This window comes from Mustela lutreola, chromosome 1, assembly GCF_030435805.1.
Source record: "Mustela lutreola isolate mMusLut2 chromosome 1, mMusLut2.pri, whole genome shotgun sequence".
NCBI classification, from domain to species: Eukaryota; Metazoa; Chordata; class Mammalia; order Carnivora; family Mustelidae; genus Mustela; species Mustela lutreola.
Genome location: NC_081290.1, coordinates 216,546,019 through 216,567,122, shown reverse-complemented (window position 1 = coordinate 216,567,122; position 21,104 = coordinate 216,546,019). Strand labels below are relative to the sequence as shown.

The following is a 21,104-nucleotide window of genomic DNA, read 5'->3' as shown; positions in this document are numbered from 1 at the left end:
ATAAATGTGGATTAGGGACAGTTTCAACACTTTCCAATATTCAACAGCATACTTTCTTTAAATATAGTTAAGGAATCTTCTTTATTTCTACTAAAAATGTGTTGCAATGGAAACTCTGACTTTGTATCTATAATACAGGCAACTGCCATCCAGCCATTGCGGGCAAGTGTAGATGGGGAAACAGTCCTCATTTGTGCCCGTAACCACTCACAGCTTTAATTTTTTTTTATTGTAATATATTTTTTCTTAAATTTAAGTATAGTTGACAATGTTGTATTAATGTACAAATTGTGGGTTGACAATCTTATACATTATGCAGCTACCATAATATGTGTAGTTACCATCTATCATCATATAAAGTTCTTTTATTGACTATGCTGTACTTTGCATCTTCGTGACTTATTACTGAAAGTTTGCACTTATTAATGTCTACACTTATTTTGCCCATCTTTCCACTGCCCTCCCTTCTGGCAACCACCAGTTCTCTGTGTTAGCTTTGGTTTGTTCAACAAATATCCCACTTGATCATGATAATTCATCCTAATGTATTGTTGAATTGGGTTTCATAATATTTTGTTGGGAATTTCTGAGTCTGTGTTCATCAGGGATATTAGCCTATTGGGGTAATGCTCGCTTTATAGAATGAATTGGAAGCTTTATTTCCTCTTCTGTGTTTTGGAATAGTTTGAGAAAGAGAGGTATTAACTCTTCATAAATATTTGGTAAAAGTCATCTGTGAAGCCACTGGGCCTGGACTTTTGTTTGTTGGGAGTTTTTTGATTATGGATTCAATTTTGTTACAAGTAATTGGTCCACTTAGATTTTCTATTTCTTCCTGATTCAGTTTTGGAAGATTGTATGTTTCTATAATCTTTTTTTTTTTTTTTTTTTTTTTTTTTTAAAGATTTATTTATTTATTTGACATGGAGAGATTACAAGTAGGCAGAGAGGCAGGCAGAGAGAGAGAGGAGGAAGCAGGCTCCCTGCTGAGCAGAGAGCCCGATGCGGGACTCGATCCCAGGACCCCGAGATCATGCCCTGAGCTGAAGGCAGCGGCTTAACCCACTGAGCCACCCAGGCGCCCCTGTTTCTATAATCTTATGTTTCTTCTAGACCGTCCAGTTTGTTGGTGTATAATTTTTTTATAGTATTTTAAAATCATTTGTATTCCTGAGGTGTTAGTTTTAACTTTTTTCCCCTAATTTTTACCTGAGTCCTCTTTTCTTGATGAGTCTAATATTTTATCAATGCTGTTTATCTTTTTGAACAACCTGCTCTCAGTTTCATAGGTATTTTCTCTAAGTTTCCATTTTATTTATTTCTGCTTTGATCTTTATTATTTCTTCTCTCCTTTCACTAATTTTGGGCTTTATTCTTTATCTAGTTCCTGTAGGTATAAGGTTAAATTGTTTGAGATTTTTCTTATTTATTAAAGTGTAGACCATAATGTATTTCTATAAAACTTTCTTTTTAGAACTGCTTTTGCTGTGCCCCAAAGAATTGAATTATTGTTTCCATTTTCATTTGTCTCCACGTATTTTTTTTTATTTCCTCTTTGATTCTTTCATTTACTTACTGGGTGTATGATAGCATATTGTTGTAACCTCAACATATTAGTGTTTTTGCCAGGTCTTTGTCATTTATTTCTAATCTTATACCATTGGGTTAGAAAAGATGCTTAAGATAATTTTGGTCTTAAACTTACTGAAATTTGTTTTGTGCACATATCCCGAGATCAAATTTGGAGAAAGTTTCTTGTGCAGTTTTAGAGAAATGTGTGTTCTGCTGTTTTGGGGTGGAATATTCTGTATATAACTGTTAAAGCCATTTGGTCTAATGACTTATTCAAAACCACTTTTTAATAATAGATTATCCAGACCCAAAAATCTATCTATTGCTAGATGTGGGCTTTTAAAATCCTTTGGAGTATAACTATTGGTTTCTAACTTTTAATGTCTGTTAACATTAGCTTTATATGTAAGGTGCTTATTTAGTATTATTATATCTTCTTGTTGGATTGATCCCTTTATTCTTCTATAATGTCTTTGTCTTTTAAAGTGTATTTTGTTTGATATAAGTATTGGTACTCCAATTCTCTTTTGCTTCCATTTGCATGGGTATCTTTTTCCTTTCCCTTCTCTTTTTGTCTGTGTGTCTTTTGATCTGAGGTGTCTCTCTTAGATTGCACACAGATTTTGTTTACTTATCCATTCAGTTACTCTGTCTTTTGACTGGAGTACTTGGTCCATTATAGTTAATGTAAGCATTCATAGATACTACTCATTGCCATTTTGTTAATTGTTTTCTAGTGTTTTTTGTAGTTCTCTCTGTTCCTTTGTTCTTCTTCTGACTTCTTCCTTTGTGTTTGATGGTGTTCTTTAGTGTTATACTTAGGTCTCTTTCTCTTTTTGTGTATTATGGATTTGGGGTTACCATAAAGTTCCCATGTATACAGCAATCTATATAAGTTGATGGTTGCTTAGATTTGAACACATTCAAAAGCATTAAACTTTTACCCCCCAAACACAAATTTTATTTATATGATGCCATATTTTGCATATTGCCTAATATGCTAAATATAGTTGATTAGTTTTCTTTTAACCTTCATATTAGCTTTGTGATTTATCTACTACTTTTACTAGATGTTTGCTTTTACCAGTGAAATTTTTTCCTTTCATACTTTTTTTCTAGTTGGACCTTTTCTTTTCTACTTAAGGAATTCCCTTAACACTTACAGGGCCAGTTTAGTGGTGATGAATTTCATTAGCTGTTTTTCATCTGTGAAACTCTATCTCTTCCTCAATTCTGAATGGTAAACTTGGTGGGTGGAGTATTCATGGCTATGTTCCCCCAGTGCCCTTTTAGCACACTGAATAGATTTATGGCCTCCCTTCTGGCCTACAAAATTTCTGAGGAAAAATCAGCTCAAAGCCTTATTGAGTTTCCTTTGTATGTAACTGTTTGCTTTTTCCTTGGTGTTTTTAAGATTATAGAAGTTTTCCATTTTAACTATTCTGTCTTGGTGTGGACCTCCTTTGATTCATCTTTTTTTAGGAGTTCCTGGATGTCTGTTTTCTTCTCCAAATTAGGGAAGTTCTGTTATTTCTTCAAGTAAGTTTTCTGCTCCCTTCTTTCTTCTTCTGGGAACCCTATAATGCAAAAGTTACTATTTTTAGTGTTGTTGCAGAGGTCCCTTAACTTGTCCTCATTTAAAAAAACTATTTCTTTTGGGTGTTCGGCTTGGTTGCTTTCCAGTACTCTGTCTTCCAGCTCACTGATTTGTTCTTCTGCTTCCTCTACTCTTGTGTGGAATTCCCTCTAGGGTTCTCAGTTGTATTTTCAGTTCTGGTGGGTTCCTTTTTATACTTTCTCTTTGTTGAAGTCCTTAATGAATTCATCCACTCTTCTCTCAAGTCTGGTGAGCACCATTATGCCCATTACTTTGAATTCCTTCTTAGGTAGATGGCTTTTCTTCATTTAGTTCTTTTTCTGAGGTCTTGTTCCTTTGTATGAAACATCTTTCCCTGTCTCCTGACTTTTGTTTGACTTTGTCTTTGTTTCTACATTAGGTGGAACAGGCACCTATCTCAGTCTTGAAGAAGTGGCCTTATGTAACAATGCCCCTGTGTAGACTGTGTGCTTAGTGGCTTTGGCTAGCTGATTGGTGCTGGATAGGTGCTGGCTGTGGCACTTTGCACAGAGGCACCCTGTCAGGTCAGCTTGAGCTAAAGCAAGAGTAGTTCAGAGGTTCCTAGAGCACTTTGCACCATGGTCCCCTGGAAGGACAGCTGAAAGGGAGCAGGTTCAGGCCAGGGTTTTTGGGGAGCTCCCCGTTGTGGCTGCTTTGGTGGGAGGGCTTGGGTGTTGACCCACAGGCCAGGTGTGTGCTTGGGTCACCTTGGTGGAACAGCTGGACCTGGTGTGGGTGAGGGGACCAAGTACCTCTGATCCTGGAAAGAGTTCCAGGAGTTAAGCTCATTTGGCAGACTTCTAGGGTTAGTAAATGAATGTCCTTCACTTAATAGTCTAGTTTCCCTTTGAACTCTGTTTTGTTTTTCTGTGACCTAGGGTGGGCAAGTCTGCAAAAGGTTCCCTCAGTCATATCTCTCCCTGCTGTAGGTTGTCACATTGTGGTTAGTTGTTCCCAATGTTACTGTGTCTCTGCTGTTCCTACCCTTCTATATGTGGTCCCTCTATGCTTTCTTGTGCAGAAGCTGTTCAATCAGCTTTCATTATTCTTCAGGAGGAATTGCTCTATATGTAGATGTAGATTTGTTGTCTAGGAACTGAGTTCAGGGTATTTCTGTGCTTCTATCTCGGACCACCTCCTATTATAGCATGTTCCTAAGGTAGCAAGCCAGATAGAAGTAAGAGGCTCTCTCAGCATATTCCCATCTGTGTGACGGTGTTTTCTATCTTTTGTGTGTGTGAGAGTGAGTGAAAACAAGGGGAAGCAGGAGAGAGGTAGAGAGACTGTCCTAATGTCTTTACTTCTTTCCCTGTAGTTTTTTCCAAATTACTTTCTCTCTTTTATTTCCTCTTTTAATAATAGATAAATGGAAATTCTCATTTCCTCACTTTTACTTTACTTGGGTATCCAGTCTCAGTATATCTCTCAAACTTCAGTGTATGCAAGAGTTTCCAGGGATACCTTGTAGAAAATACAGATTTCTAGGACTTTCAGAAATTCTTGTTCATTAGGTCTGCAGTGGAGCCCAGAGTCTGGGAGCCTCACCCTATATTCTAATCCAAGAAATCAAGGAACCACACTTTTCTGTGACAATTCCTATTGCTATGAACAGCAGCTATGCAATATTTTTCCTACCGATTTTAACTGCATTAATGTTCTTAATCAGCCAGTTCTCTGCATTTTCTTAGAAATTATGTTCAAAGGCATAGGTGTTTGATTCATAAAGATATTGGTAGACCACTTTTATACTAAGTTGTTATTTTATTTTATTTTTTTTTACATTCCCACAGTTGTAAATATTGTGAATTAACTAACAACTTTGCTTCAACTGTAGGAGAATGCAAAAACACTCCAGGAAAGAAGTGTTGCTTATATCAACTCAGATTCATCTATAGAAGGTATATTTTATTTTAGATTATTAAACATCTTTTGAATGTGCAAATTGTAACTAACTTATAAACAAAGATTATTTTCTTCCTGTCAAATTTCTCACTGATACCTTAATTTTCCACTTTACCACAGAGAAAACCATGATTCAAATGAGTCTATGTATGATTAATAACTAAGCTACTGATCCTAATTTCTTTAGTATATTTTCCATTTGCCTATCTTGAATTACTACTTAAAACTCTAGTATTAATTACAGTCTTCCTGTGGAGATATTAAAAGAATTAGGCTAAAATATTTCAGAATACTTTACAGAATATTCCACACAGAAATACTTCCTGTATGTACTGCAACAATTTGAAGCAAGCACAAAGTACAGACTTCCCTTGGAACAGGCTTGCATTTCATGAGGTCTAGATAAATGTCAGAGCGTACTTATTACTGAAACGCTCTAGTCTCATGTCTTGATACTGTTGAATTAGGTAAAAAGGGAATAGACTTATCACTTCATTTGCCAGAGTCCCCCTAAGAAATACCCTAAGAATGATGCGAGGGGTTATGGTGGGACTTGCTGCCTCAGCAGCCAAAACCCTCCTATAACTTCCTCTGTTTGAAGTGTACACTTTATTGTTCCTGAAGAACTATTTCCACCCTATTAAGATTTTATTTACTTGATAGACAGAGATTACAAGTAGTCAGAGAGGCAGACAAGGAGAGAGGAGGAAGCAGGCTCCCTACTGAGCACAGTGCCCAATGTGGGGCTCAATCCCAGGACCCTGAGACCATGACCTGAGCCGAAGGCAGAGGCTTTAACCCAATGAGCCACCCAGGTGCCCCTCCACTCTATTCTAATTCCTTGGGAATGATGCCTTCAATTTCAAGTCTACTGTATCTTCTTTATAATTAGAAATAGAGTTCTATTGGAATTTCATTTGGAAGTATTAAAACACACTGTGTTTTATTTTTCCAGGCAATTATACTCTCAGAGTTGACTGTACACCCCTTCTTCACCAGTTGGTGTATAAACTGACAAAAGAGGTAAATAAATCTGTCTTGTTTTCTAATGAATGGGTAAGTGAATAATACCTATTTTCTTAATTAGTGGTGCTTTTTAAACTGGAAAGAGACCTTAATACAGTATTTGTATGACCTATCTATAAGAATAGTATTGCTAGTCTCTTCTAATAGTAGCTATTAATAATTGTGTGCACTGTTGTCATGTTGTAGGTATACAGAGTCATGTGGTAGAGGCATTCTGATAGTACAGTGAGCTGAACTGGAAAAAGCCTTGGGTTCAGGCCCAACAAAGTGAATTTTAGCAGCAAAGATAATAAAAAGACATGGTTACTGAATCCAAATACTTAGTAGTCCAGAGAGGATATATACTCATAAATGAGGAATTATACTTCACTAGAATATTGGATTCTACAAGCAATGGAGAACAATTATGGAATAGAAAATGTGAAATCCTGGGGTAGGTGGGCAGGCATCAGAAGAGGTTTACAGAATATTTAGTGCATGGGCTGTAAAATGGAAGGATATGAGAGAGAAGGCATTCTCAGCACAGAACACAATACCTAAAGCAGATGTGAAAATAGGAAAAAAGTATTTCCTGACCTCTGGGTGGCTCAGTGTGACATAAGTGAAAGGTTTTGGTGGAGAGATGGTAAGAAATGGGGCATGACAAACAGGCCAGGTTCAGACATCTGGTGATGGAGAAATTAAAAAACTTTAACAAGGTTATACATTATCATATTTACCCATTAGAAAGATCACTGTCAGTGTATAGATTAAGCTGTAGCAACTCTAACAGCAAAACAAAAATAATAATCATATAGGAATTTTGTAAATATTGATAAAAAAGTATTCTGAGCTCCCTAATGTACTCTAAAAGTTATATAACCTATTCCCTTAACATCTCTGTACTTCATTTAAATAGTTCATTGTAGAATTACAGAAATATTTCCTTGAAGTATGTGTCACTTTTCTGAAGGTACTATTTTCCTACTTTCCCTTATTATTGTTCTTTTTCCTATTAGTGTCTCTAAAAACTCCTTTTCCCAAAGGAATCCTCTCATTATCCCAACTGGCAACAAATTGGATAGCTCGTGTTCTTGATCCTTTTATTGGAAATGTCCCATAAAAACATCTCCTTTAAAAGCAAGCTGTAAGGAAAATCCTGAGAAAATCCCTTTCAGCATATGCATTTATGCTTTGTGCTGTCCTAGAGAGATGGCTCCTGCCTTTGATGTCAAGGATAAGAATAATTTTAGGGGTACCTTGGTGGCTTGTTAAGCGTCTGGCTCTTGATTTTGACTCAGGTCATCATTTCAGGGTTGTGAAATTGAGCAATGTCAGGCTCCATGTTGAGAATGGAGCCTGCTTGAGATGCTCTCTTTCCCTCTGCCCCTCCCCCCATGCTTGTGTTCTCTCTTAAAACAAACAAAAAACCAACCATAAGAATGTTAGGGCCAATAAGGAGAAATTTAGGTCTATGCACCTTTGTAAAGAGGCAGATGCTTATCTATGGCCATACCGATACCCAGTAGAAAAAGACTTTTGTATTCTCCTGTGAACCGATCGTTATAATTTTACCAACTGCTAGTATGTGTTAGCATAGTCACATCATGGTGGTAACATGAGAGTAAGATAAGAGTTGTAGACAGGGCAGAGCTTAGAGAGAAGGGCAGCTGACTGATCAAAGAAATGGGGCAAGATGGGACGCCTGGGTGGCTCAGTTGGTTAAGCAGCTGCCTTCGGCTCAGGTCATGATCCCAGCGTCCTGGGATCGAGTCCCACATCGGGCTCCTTGCTCCGCAGGGAGCCTGCTTCTCCCTCTCCCTCTGACTCTGCCTTCCACTCTGTCTGCCTGTGCTCGCTCTTGCTCTCTCTCTGACAAATAAATAAATAAAATCTTTAAAAAAAAAAAAAAAAAAAAAAGAAATGGGGCAAGGTGTTGAAATAATGAAGGAGGGTCAGCCCCTATGAAGATGTGTTGATTAGAGACAGAAGTATGATCTCGGGAGACCAGGCTGAAGGGACACCGTTCTGGTTAGTGGTAGATTGAGATGGTGATTCCAGAAAATGAAAGGATTTTTCAGGGAATTCAATCTAAGCAGGATATGGGAGTTGGAGCAGATTCTCAGCTACTGCAAGTTGGTAGAAATTGATTAGAGTAGAACCCGATGAGTTGGCTGGAAATAGAACATCTCTGCAGCTGCAATGTGCTGCTGGCAGGCAGAGGGATGACTGTGGAGTGCTGGGACTGTTTTTAAGCTAGGGCTTCATGTGCAGTGATAAGGCAACAACCAACTCTGTATAAGGGCAGAGAAAATACCAGAGAACTGATGTTGATATTAAGATGGGGACCATTATTCCCACTTCCACAAGGTGAGAAAACTAGGGCTTCAAGGGGGGAAGCAATACACAAAAGGTTAAAAGGCTTCCAGGCTGCATAAGTAGGGTATGCTCTCCCCCAACTTTTTTTTTTTTTTTAACAAAGAGCTATAACCAGACAAATTACAGGTGGGTATGTGTGGTAATATGGATTTAAAATACATGTTAGCCTTCCAAGTCTGCAATTTTTCCACACATTGCCCTGCTTCAAGTGAAGAATGAGAAGTATGTTTATACTTTTAATGAGGATAGTATAAAAGGTTCATGCAATTTACAGAAGATCTTAGAATTTCCAAATAGAAATCTGAGCTTATACAGAGCTTTTACAACCCATCAAATTCCAACTTTGCAAAAATAAATATAATGTGACTTTCTAAAATGGCAGTACCTCCTTACCCCACCTGCCCTACAAAACCAACTTCAAACTTAGTGTCTTCAGCCTCATCTCCTGCCCTGAGGCCTCTTTTTATAGGTCTTCATGGACAAAAGCAATTTACTAAAGTAAATCTTGTATCTGGTTTGGCCCAGTAACTTATTACTAAAAGAGATCTAAGCTCCCAGAAATCATAGTGATGACATTTGCTGGAACTCTAGTAAAAAGTTTACCAAAAGAAGGAGATTTTATCCCAGGTATAGGGTAAAATTACCATTAGGCAGCCAACAAAAATAAACAAGAATTTGGATTTTTTTCCTTGCCATTTGCTTTTGTTTTTCCATAAAGAACATGACATGTATCCATATAGTTAAAAGCTGATAACATATGGTCTTATTATTGGCATAAATTTAGTTGCTCCTGGGTCTAATTCACAGTATTCGATTTTTCATTCCAGATCTCTAGCCCAGATGATGGTTTTGAGAGTAAATCTCTTTATGAAAGCTGGTTAGAAAAGGACCCTTCATCTGAAAATATAAACTTTCCTAGGTAAATTACTTGTGTATTTCTTACCATAGGATAAATTATGAATTCCCCTTTGCCCCTTGTTTCTCCAAACATGCAATTCTTAGATGTGTCAACAGTTTGACTAAAGAGAATCCCATAGGATCCTGCTTGTAGCCTTCGATTTGCTAACTGGACAGAATAGCTGTCTTTGAATCTATGAGAGTCTAGTTTTGCAGAGTTTTAGTCAAAGTTATTTTGCCACATTATCAGGTACTATTTTGCATTCTTGAATTAAATTTCAAATATGTTATATATGTTAATAAATCATGTAACTGCAAATGATAATGATGAAGTACAAGAACAGGATTATTTGCTTCTAAAGGGGCATTATAACCACCAGATTGTCTTTACCTGTAATCAATTTAGACTGTTTAAGTATTAATCTTTTTACTTCATATTCATACAACAGCAGCTTTCTTGATTTTTTTGTTTGTTTTGTTTCTCCTGCAGTACTATTTCTAAAAACTAGTAGAGGATGGTAGAGTGTATAGCTTCATTCCATATTCTAAATAAGGGTTGTGAAAGTCTGTTTCCACTATGAAAGTTTCACATGCTTAAAAAAAAAATTAACTGGAGTAGAAAAAAAGGTCTGAAAAACATCTAAGGTTGGGGTCGCCTGGCAGCTCTATTGGTTAAGTGTCCACCTTAGGCTCTGGTCATGATCCCAGGGTCCTGGGATAAAGCTATGTCTGTGCCTTACTCAGCAAGAGGTCTAATTCTCCCTCTGCCCCTCTGTGCTCTCTCCCTCTCAAAAATCTTAAAAAAAAAAAAAAAAAAAATCCAGGGTCTAAATTTGGGAGTGTATAGTTACATTCTTAATGCAAATGTAATTTTACTTTCTGCTTTACTCACCATTAAGAATTTTTCTGTTAGTATATATATGTGTGTGCGTGTGTATAGTGGTTTTCTTTACTTATGCAAAGAAATCGATTTTAATTAAATTTCTAAATAAGTCACATTTAGATTCTTAATGATCTTATTTTTTTGTTTCTCTTTATTTTAAATATACTTTAATATGGCAGGGTTTTTGGTTTTTGTTTTTAAGATTTTATTTGAGAGAGAGAGAGAGAGAAAGCAAGTGGGAAGAGAGGCAGAGGGAGAAGCAGACTCCTGCTGAGCCAGGGACCTGATGGGATGTGGAACTCCATCCAAGGGTCCAGGGATCATGACCTGAGCCAAAGGCAGACATCTGACTGAGCCACTGAGATGTCCTTCATGGCAGTTTTCTTCCTAGATTATAGTTCTCTGGGAATGATGAAATCTTACTTTTCCCTCTAAATAAATACCATAACATGCTGACAATATTAGAGACTACTGTCTTGGTAGGGAGCCTGCTTCTCCCTCTCCCTCTGCTTACTGCTCCCCTGGCTTGTATACTGTCAAATAAAATCTTTAAAAACAAACAAAACAAAACAAAAACACTCTATATAGTTCCTAGGTTGCTGTCTTTGGTGGCACTGTTTAACTCCATGTAGTAAAGTATTTTTGTAGTAAAGTACTTTTCCTAATTCCTGTAAATATACTATGCAATTCCTTGCTTGGTTCACTGTCCCATTTAACTTCATAATTTTTATTTATTTCTCCATTTGTGTATATTTATTTTCTACATTAGGATCAACAAACTGGGATCTGGAAGTGATTTTGAAGCTTATTTCCAGAGACTTGGAATTGCTTCAGGCAGAGCCCGTTACACTAAGAATAGGGTAAGCCATTGTATTATTTTGGATACACAGCATAACCAACTTGTTAGGAATTTTAAAAAGTCTAGTTTTTTGGCAGTAGGTCACATGGCCCAGGAAAAATTCCACGGATAAGGGCTGACTTTATTCCCTTTGTAGATGGACTAGGAATTTGGGTTATTCTGTGTATCTTCCCTGCAGGATTATTCAGTGAAGCAATAGTTAACAAAGTAATGCCAGATACTTAGCTGGTTATCAGAACCAAGTAGTTCATATCTTTTCTGGTGTAGGTTTTGTTGGAAAGCCTCATTCTTATCTTTTCTTGAGGAAAACAAGCAGGTGAAGAACCTGTCTTGGTTACAGGGGATGCCAGAGTCTTTACTGGTTACAGAGTCTTTATTGTTAGTAACCCCTCTTCACATACCCACTCCTGCCTGTCATCTGAGCCCAGGGCTTCTGACTAGGGAATAAAACAAGTTCTTCATTTTTCAGTTGAATCTTTTTTCTGTTCTGCACTGACTACTTTACACCACTGTCACTCAAACATACTGATGATGTGCAAGTCGTAGGATATGCCAACATATACCATATGTCTGCTTGATTATGTAAAAATTATGTAATAAACTGGGGTGCCTGGGTGGCTCAGTGGGTTAAAGCCTCTGCCTTCGGCTCAGGTCATGATCCCAGGGTCCTGGGATTGAGCCCCACATTGGGCTCTCTGCTCAGCAGGGAGCCTGCTTCCCCTCCTCCTCTCTCTGCCTGCTTGTGATCTTTGTCAAATAAATAAATTTTAAAAATCTTAAAAAAAATTATGTAATAAATCAAGGTGAAGGTTCCAACAGTAAACTCAGATTAGTCACAGATTTTAGTAATTTTGAAATAACTGCAGTACACCAACATCTTGCTTTTCTAGAATACATACCCCTTGCAAACTGGACTACCCAGAAGATGACTGAGAACAGAGAAGAAAGCAAAAACAGTTCCAAAATAAATGCACAAGTCTGTATACTAATACTCATTAAACTTTTTCAAGGCTTATTCACTGATGACCTATTCTGGCATCAATCTGAACAAAGTTATCTAGTTTTTAAGACATTGTAGATTAAAAGCAGAGTATTAGAGACTGGCATGGGGGATTCCTTGTAGTGATACTAAAAGCAATAAAAATGTTAACCTTATAGCAAAGTAGCAGATAGACAAAAACTAAATTTAGGAAAGGCAGTCCTAAGTCAAAAAATATTTACTTAAAATACCACTATGTAATAATTTATCCTGGTAGACCATAATTATGTAATAAAGGATAAATAGCATTTAGTTATACAGTTTGGAAAGGAGACAAGGTACTTAAATATCAAATTCCTAAACATATGTATCTTAGCCAACCAGAACCTTTCGTTTTCAATTGATAATTTTAAACTGTGCTAATATACAGTTTGAGTATGTACTCCTTAATTTCAGTTATCAGAAATACAATAAAGACAATTTTCAGGAAGTATTTTGAATAAAATTACATGAATTATAAAACAACAGTGAAATTTAGACTGGTAAAACATGATAGTGTTTTAGTTAGATACTAAGTTTATTCTGCTTCATTGTGATAAAACTCAGGGTGCCACAGGATTGTATTTTTCCTGCAATCATTTTTATTATATCAATCCTGTAATTTGAATATTTAATGTTTGTATTTAGTACCTGGTTTTTTCCTCCCCCTTCCCCCCCACCCCTTCCAGAAAACAGATAAATACAGCAGCTACCCGGTATACCACACGATTTATGAGACGTTTGAATTAGTAGAGAATTTTTATGATCCCACATTTAAAAAACAGCTTTCTGTGGCTCAGTTACGAGGAGCACTGGTTTATGAGCTTGCAGACTCTGAAATCATTCCTTTCAATATTGAAGACTATGCAAAAGCTTTGAAAAACTATGCATCAAGTATCTACAATTTATCTAAGAAACATGACCAACAACTGAGAGACCATGGAGTATCATTTGGTAAGAATGGCTGGGTATTTTATAATCTTTAAGTCAGAGCTTTAAGACAGTCTCCTCTTGTCATCACTGCACACTCTGATCCTAGAATATATACCTGCATCACTTAATTCTTACCTCTGGGAAAAAACCGAAGCACTTTTAAAGAATGTAATTTCATCTGATACTATAGGATGAATTCATATTGCTAAGTTAATGCTACAGACATTGGTTTATAAATATTTTCCTGATGTTGCTGCCTTTAAAAATATTTTTGCTGTTAAAAGAACAATACTACAATACAGAGATGAGAAAACCTATTCCACTACATATGTAAGTATCATTATTATTGCATATTATTTGTCTATATGCAGGATTTCTTTTACATGGTTTTAATCACTGTTTCGTATTTATGTAGCCATTTTGTGGTTACTATTTTATACTGTACCCCTTACAAAGCAGGGATGAAATGGGTCTGAAAGTGGTTACTCAATTCAAATCCTGGCTTTAATATTTAATCACTGCATGATGCTGGGAAAGATACTTGGCCCCTATGTGTATGTCAGCTTCCTTAGGAATGAAACAGTAAAGAATATAACGTGTTTCCAAGACAGCTGTGGGTGACTGACCTGGTTAATACATAGAAACAATGTTATCTACTAGTAGGGTTTTATTTTAACCATTTTTAATCTGGGAGTACATGTTCTTAGTATACACCAAAATTATCAAATTTGTATTCAGTGTCTACCATCTACAAGTTCTGTGTTAATTCCTGGGAGATAGAAGGATGTGTGAAAAATAATCATTGCCCTCAAAGAGCACAGAATTTCACGTGAGGGAGAAGACCAAAAGGCCGGGGACAAGTTGTGATAGGAGTATACAGAGAGTACTACGGGAATACAAAGAGTAAGTACAGAGTAGTCAGTAGTGGCTTTTGAATATTACTACATCCAAATTTGTCACCTTCAAAGTTATGATGAGCAGTAGGTACTAAGTTCTAGAGAAAGATGATGCAAAGAAAATTTAGGAAATTGTGTTTATATCAGTAATTGGAGAACCTCTGTAATGAAGGGGCAAATAAAAAAAAAAAAAGATTTAACTGCAGACATAAGATGGACATTCATGGTTCTTTGGCTATCCAGGACCCAGTTCTTGTCCTAGATGCTCTGATTTTTCTTTTAGTGAATTACTTTTTATCAATTCAAGTTGGTATCCAACCAAGAGAGGGCACACACTTAAAATGGAATGACTCTCTTTACACAGGTTAAGTAGCCCAATCTATCTCTTAATACCCAGCCTTCCCCCTGCCTCCCAACTGTCAAACTCTCCAACTCATTGGTGACACTCCATCCGGATTAAACACTGATAATCTTCTATCTCCTACCTAACATGCCCTACTCCTTTCCCAATCAAAATTCACCATTAAGTGCCAGGCAAAATCAGGCACTCAAAAAATGTTTTAATGAAGGAATGATGGATGGGATGGATATATAATCTGCACTCCTGGTCTCCAGTTCCTTACTTCCTTCTACCATTACAGTGCACTGTCTTCCTACTAGTCTCCCAAAATTGTTTACGCCAAAGTTATCACTCACCCCTATTACTAAATACCAGGGACACAATTTACTTCTTATCCATCTGGACTGCTGTGGTTCACTGGAAATTTAAAATTCCTTCCTCAATACTTTTCTGTACCTTCCATAGTACCTATTATTATTTCGTACATGGTTTTAAAAACAACTATACTAATTAGAGCTTAAAGGAAATCTAGGACAAAGAAAGATTTGTATTCTTTATTTTGAATGCACTATTTACTAGCTGTGTGACCTAACAGCTTGTGTCTGGAACAGTAAATACTCTATCTGTAAAATGAATATTGTCTCCCCTGCTTTACAGATTAATGAAAGGATAGCAATAATTTCTGTTTATGTTCAATTTAGAAAAGATACAAAATAATAAATAGGTAATTGTAATAAAAAGTACACTGAGAACGTTCTCACTTTACTTAGAATCTTTGTAAACTAGAGAAAAGCCTGACCAGGAAAAAACCACCACCTGACCCTATTTCTGTGTCCACATACATCAGCTTGTCACAGGCAGACTTTAAACAAGATCTTAAATGCACTCCTTACAAAGAGGGCTTAACACTGTTTTAGTCTATAATATTGCAAAAACATAACTATCTATAGCTGTATCTTGTATCTAGCATACAGATGTACCAATAGTATGTATTGAATGAGTACATACATGAATGATGCATTTCTGGTAAATTAGGAGTTAAAAGAATTATTTATGTCCTAGACTCCTGGAAGTTATTTCCTGAAGAAACAATTGTCATTTTCTATTTTATATATGTATGAAATTTTTATATACTTTTATATAAAATATATATATACAGTTTCTTTGTTATAATATTTTCTGATAATCTCCATGGATCTGCAGGAAGGCGCAACACTGTTTGCCTATCTATTCACTCCTATCTCCCTGGAATGGGGACAGCAGGAAAGTGAACATGTGAAATAAGCAGCACTTACTAACTGACCTTCCACTTTTGTATTTTTAAAAGATTCTTTATTTTCTGCTGTGAAGAACTTCTCAGATGCTGCTTCGGATTTTCACAGAAGACTTACACAAGTTAATCTTAATAAGTGAGTTTCAAATGTCAAGCTCTCCATCATTCTGAAAACAGATGTGGTTACTAGAATGAGTCATGTACACTTACACTTGGCTCTACCTCACTGCTCTTGAGGTCTGTGATTCAGCAGCATCAGCATCACCTAGGAGCCTGTTAGAATGAGAGTATAAAACGCCTTCCAAGACCCACTCAATTCGAATTCCATACTTTAATAAGATGCTCCAGAATGGTTTTTATTCACACTGAAGTTTGAGAAGCCTTACTCTAAATAGTAGACAAAAACTCATCCACACGACAAAAGCCAAGGAGGAGAGCTGGGAATTCATAGTTCCACAGGCTTAAGTGCATTTGCAGTATGAATTTCACTATGATCCCAATAATTCCCTGTCCTAATGCAGAATGTTTTTATTGATACAATTGTTGCATTTCACTTAACCACTTGCTTGAAATATAATGAAAAGCTCCTTGGATTGTAGGAAAGCCAGAGAACTTATGTAGCACCCCAGAAAGAGAGCTGGCAGATTCCAAGTGTGAAAGGGGAGTCCTGGCATGCAATACCTCCCATCCTTCTTGTAGAATGAAGCAACTTCCCTTCATTTTTTGCTGTTCAGTGTTTATTCGGTGGCACTAAATGGCTTATCAAGAACTTGATAGCACACCCAACCTGCCTCTGCAGGAGGCCGGGCTCTCCTCCTAGAAAGAATTAAAAATGTCTTTCTATTCTTTCTGTGATCTTGAAAAACAAATGAACCACTACCAATAGGTCTTTCTTACTGTAAATATTAGAAAGATGCCTATGTTGTCATATATGGTTTACATATGAGGCATTACCATTAATCTGCATTTTCTTAAAAGCTATTGATTTTAGAAATTCATTTTTCCATGCCTTATCCTGTATTATTTTAAAATCCAGTTCCATGGTAAGGGTTATAGTTACTTATTTCTTGTTTTCCCAGTCCCATTGCAGTGAGAATCATGAACGACCAACTGATGCTCCTGGAGAGGGCATTCATCGATCCCCTTGGTTTACCAGGGAGGCGGTTCTATAGGTAAGGAAGCAACAGGTGTTTCACTAAAGGACATTAGCTACTTCTCTGTGACCAAAACCAGCATGCTTTAAACTCTTGCCATCAGATGAATGGAAGGCGAATATGTATGCTATGAGGAACATGGGTAAGATTATGTATAGTAGTTGTAAGTTGTAGTATCAGAAAACTTAACTTCATGTTTATTGATTTGCTGCAGATGTAAATGATAAATGGTAGATGAAAAATAACTCTAAGAAAATCTAAAAGCTATAAAATTTAGAGGGAATCTTAGAGCTTCTGTAATTCAAACTTCTACATTAATCTTTACTATAGCATCTGAGGTAAGTAGCTATTTAGCCTCTGAATCTTCCAGTCCATAGGAAGCTTACTACCCTCATGAGGAAGACCACCTCATTTTAAAAAAGGTCTAATGTTAGTTTCCCTCAGAAAGATCTTTTTCTCTGTAATTTTCCTCCCTCTGACCCTGTTCCTTCCTCCCTGTTCAGCTCTTCAAATTCAAATAGGATAAATCTAGGTCTATTTCCATAGAACATTATAGTTTTTTGAAGATGGCTGCCATGTTCTGCTGAAGCAATATCCTCTTTTTGTATCCGTACCTCTATGCTTTATTTCACTGTCTTGGCCGTTTTGAACAGTCTCATTTTTCTAGGTACCTCTTAAACTGCAGGTCCTTGGTGAAAATTTGTGAGGCAACTTATCATCAGATACCATGTGCCAGACATAGTTCTGCATGTTAGCTTTCTTATAAATATTAGTTGACTAGTATTAACCTTTAATTATAAGCATAGGCTTTCAGAGCCCAGCTCTGGCTCATACTCAGCAACCTGGGCGAAAGACTGACCTGAATTTCAGGTTCCTCGGCTATAAAAGGAGAGGAGAGTATAACTGCTTTCATCCCATAGACTCAGAGATTTCAGGCAGATTAGCTCAGAGAGGAATGTACTCATAAGAAGCTATTTTAATAAAGTTATAAACAGTAATAATTCATTATTGATACAAATAAAACAGCCATCGGTTAAGTATGTACATGTCAAATAAAAAGCTGAAAGCAAATCTACATGTTAACCCCCTCTTGCCTATATTAGTCTATTATTCATAAGCAAAACACCTTTTTCTCAAAATGAATGCAGACTCTACAGAAGCTTGTAGGAGAAAAAGGGACCATGGTCCTTCAGCTTTTCCTTCTGTAACCCACACCCAGGCATTTGCTATTCTCTTTAAAGAAAATCATTTTATATACATGTGTACATATGTATTTTTTCATCTGTATCTAAATTAATAGGACCATACATTTTGCATCTTGCTCTTTTTTCATAACAATTTATCTTAGAGATCTTTCCATGCCAGTATATAGTTTTAGCTCTCTCATCTGGAATATAGTATTGGTTTGGCATGTATGTATAATTTTTAAGTCTCTGTTGACTCTTTAATTCAATTTGTTTTCCCCTCATTTACTTTTAGTAAAGTACTGCCATAGTATGCCCTTGTGCCCTTTTGAACATTTGTTTTTATATCTATATAATCAGTATGTGGATTTCAGGGTCAAAGAGTAAACACATTCTAAGTAACTGCTACACTGTCCTCCAAAAAGACTGCACTATATTTAAAAACTTATTGGGAATTATTAACTGAATATTAAAGGCTATATTCTAAAGCGAGGACAGTACCAGATGGTAATGTAGGAAGATCCTGAACTCCCCTCAACCCAGGGACACAATGAAGCTGTAACTATATATGTAACAGTTTCCTCTCAAAAAGACCAGAAGACTAGCTGAGCCACTGCTTCGTATCAAACAAGAAAAAGGCCATACCAAAGAGAGTAGTAGGAGAGTCCGAGAACTAATCATGCCATAAACCCATCTCTAGGTACACAACCCACAATTAGAAGGGAATTTATAAATCCAGAATTTCTCCCTTGAGGAGAAGGGTTCATACCTCAAATAGGGTACACCAACTTTTAAGACTTGCACTTGAGGTTAGCCTCTAAAATATCTGGCTATGGGGCACCAACTACCCAAAGGGCTACAGTGAACAGACCAACAGCTCTTACAGAGCTTGCATGGACTCACCTGCCACAGGGCCAATACAGAAGGAGCCCTCTGAAAAGCAGACTTCATGTGAAAGATTCATTTGGTAGTCTTAATGCATCACCTGGAGGAGGCTGGTGGGTGCCATCTTTGTGGTGTTCTGCTGAACTCCAGAGCACCAGTATCTCCTGGAAGGCAGCTTTTTACCTGTGTCTTGTACTTAGTGTTTACAGCTGCTGGCCAGGGATGCCCTTTAATTGTGTGGCTCTGGAACACATGGGGCTTACTTACATTCCTGAGTCCCATGAGACTGTAACAACTGAAGGCTGTTCTTAGAAGAATTTTTTCTAAGAAAAACAACTATCTGCTGGTATAGGAGGTTTGGCCTAAGAAGAAAGCTCTAGGGCCTATGGCTGATGGCAAGAGTCTTTCTACTCCCCCTCTGACCTGCCCCAGTTTGATGGTATATTCCAAAAAGGAGGTTATACTTTTGTTGGGCATTGGTTTTTGCCACTGCTGCCAGGGCACACCTGTCCATTGGGTCTGGGGCCCAGTAAGGTCCTACAAGACTGAAACTAATGGAGAAAGAGGTCTTAAGACAGCAAGAGGCAACAGATCCAAGCAGCTCAGTCTTCCAAGTGACGGAGGTCTAAGTTTAACATCATGGCTACAGCCTGAGGGGCAGGCTTCCACTTGAACACAGGTCTAAGCATTAACTATAAACCTTACCAGGGACATCGGAGGGCAGGTACTATTTTTCGTGTTCTCACTCTTCCTGTTCCAGATAGCAGACTGAAATATAAGCATATTTACTTACCCTGGAGCTTCAGCCTGCTGCAGGGCAGGCTTTCCATCAGGCCCTCTTTTAGAGGCCTATGGCAATGCTCTCAGGCCATGTAGGTGGGGGCAGTAACACCTTTGTGCTCCTTCTTATTGCAGCTTGCTGCTATATTCCAGAAAGCAACTTATGTACTCAGTTGGAGCCCCAGTTTTTACTACTGTGTCTGAGGGACACCTCCCTATCATGTGGCTCTGGTGGCCACCCCAGATTGCTTACAGTCCTATAAGGTGGTACATATTTGCATACTATGGAAACCAAACCCTCAGGCAGCAACTTTTAATCACCATGAATTTAAGGCCTGAGATAGTCAAGGGGACAGTGACAAGTCTTGGCACACCCTCAACTACCAAGAGGAGTTATTAAAAAGAGGCTGTTGGAACAATCACAAAATTGGAGAAACAAATGGAGATAGAGCAAAGTTAGATGAAAAGGTTCATCTACTTCGACACTGGGAGAGGTGGCTGTTTGATCTAAGGCATAGAAACTAACACAAAGTTAAAAAAAATTCAACAGGAATATACCAATGAAAGGTAAAACCACAGAAAAAGAGCTTAATGAAACAGAGATAAGTAATCTACCTGATAAAGAGTTCAAAGTATGGCCATAAAGATGCTAAGCAAATGTGAAAGAATGGATGAACACACTGAGAAGGTGAAAAAGAAAAGTACCAAAGAGAAGTCATAAAACTGAAGGATACACTTAGAGGGGTTTACAGCAGAAGAGATGAAGCAGAAGAAAGTATCACTGAACTCAGAGATAGGGTACTGGCTTTCACCCAAACAGAGCAAGGGAGGAAAAAACAAAACAGAACACCAAAAGCTTAACGAACTTATAGAAAACATCACTCCCAGTGTAGGGACAGAAGGGGGCTACAACCTGCCATCACCTAGAGAAGGAAACCAACATCCAGATCCAGGGAACCAAAAGAGATCCACACTAAAACACATTATAATTAAAATTCAAGGACAAGGAATTTTAAAAGCACCAAGAGAATTACTTGTTATGTACAAAAGAATCCCCATAAGATATTTATATTTTTCAGAGGAAACTTTGCAGGCCTGATAGGACTGGCATGATATAGTCAAAGTGCTGAAGAAAAAACTGAAACTAAAAAGAAAAAAAACTTCCAACTAAGAATATTGTATTCTGCACCATTATCATTCAGGATTGAAGGAGAAAGAGTGTTCCAGACTAACAAAGGCTAAAGGGATTCATCACCACTAGTCATATGAAATGGTAAAGGGAGTTCTTTAAAAGCTTGTGAAGAAAAGGTGCTAATTAGTAACAAGAAAATAGGAGAGTGAAAATTTTACTGATACAGATTAGAGTAAAGGCAATATATTAAATAGTATGAAGGGTAATGCAAGAGTTATAAAAGTAAGCATAACTGCAATAATAAGGGATGCACAGAATTAAGAGGAAGTAAAATGTGACACAGAAAACAAAACGTGGTGATAGGGTTGATATAAGAGTAAGAAGGGAGAGCTTT

At 37.2% G+C, this 21,104-nt stretch overlaps 1 protein-coding gene across 3 annotated transcripts in view; it reads left to right on the top strand.

The window, feature by feature from the left end:
• Positions 1-21,104, top strand: part of NAALAD2 (N-acetylated alpha-linked acidic dipeptidase 2) — a 58,496-nt gene that overhangs the window by 25,536 nt on the left and 11,856 nt on the right. For 2 of the 3 annotated variants that reach the window (XM_059186777.1, XM_059186791.1), the window contains 7 exons: positions 5,025-5,088; positions 6,048-6,115; positions 9,304-9,395; positions 11,026-11,116; positions 12,823-13,087; positions 15,630-15,711; positions 16,655-16,747. In XM_059186777.1, the coding sequence (XP_059042760.1) occupies positions 5,025-5,088; positions 6,048-6,115; positions 9,304-9,395; positions 11,026-11,116; positions 12,823-13,087; positions 15,630-15,711; positions 16,655-16,747 (755 nt within the window). Of the gene's footprint in view, positions 1-5,024; positions 5,089-6,047; positions 6,116-9,303; positions 9,396-11,025; positions 11,117-12,822; positions 13,088-15,629; positions 15,712-16,654; positions 16,748-21,104 lie in introns of those variants that run through there. The other variant, XR_009356939.1, reaches the window with a different exon arrangement.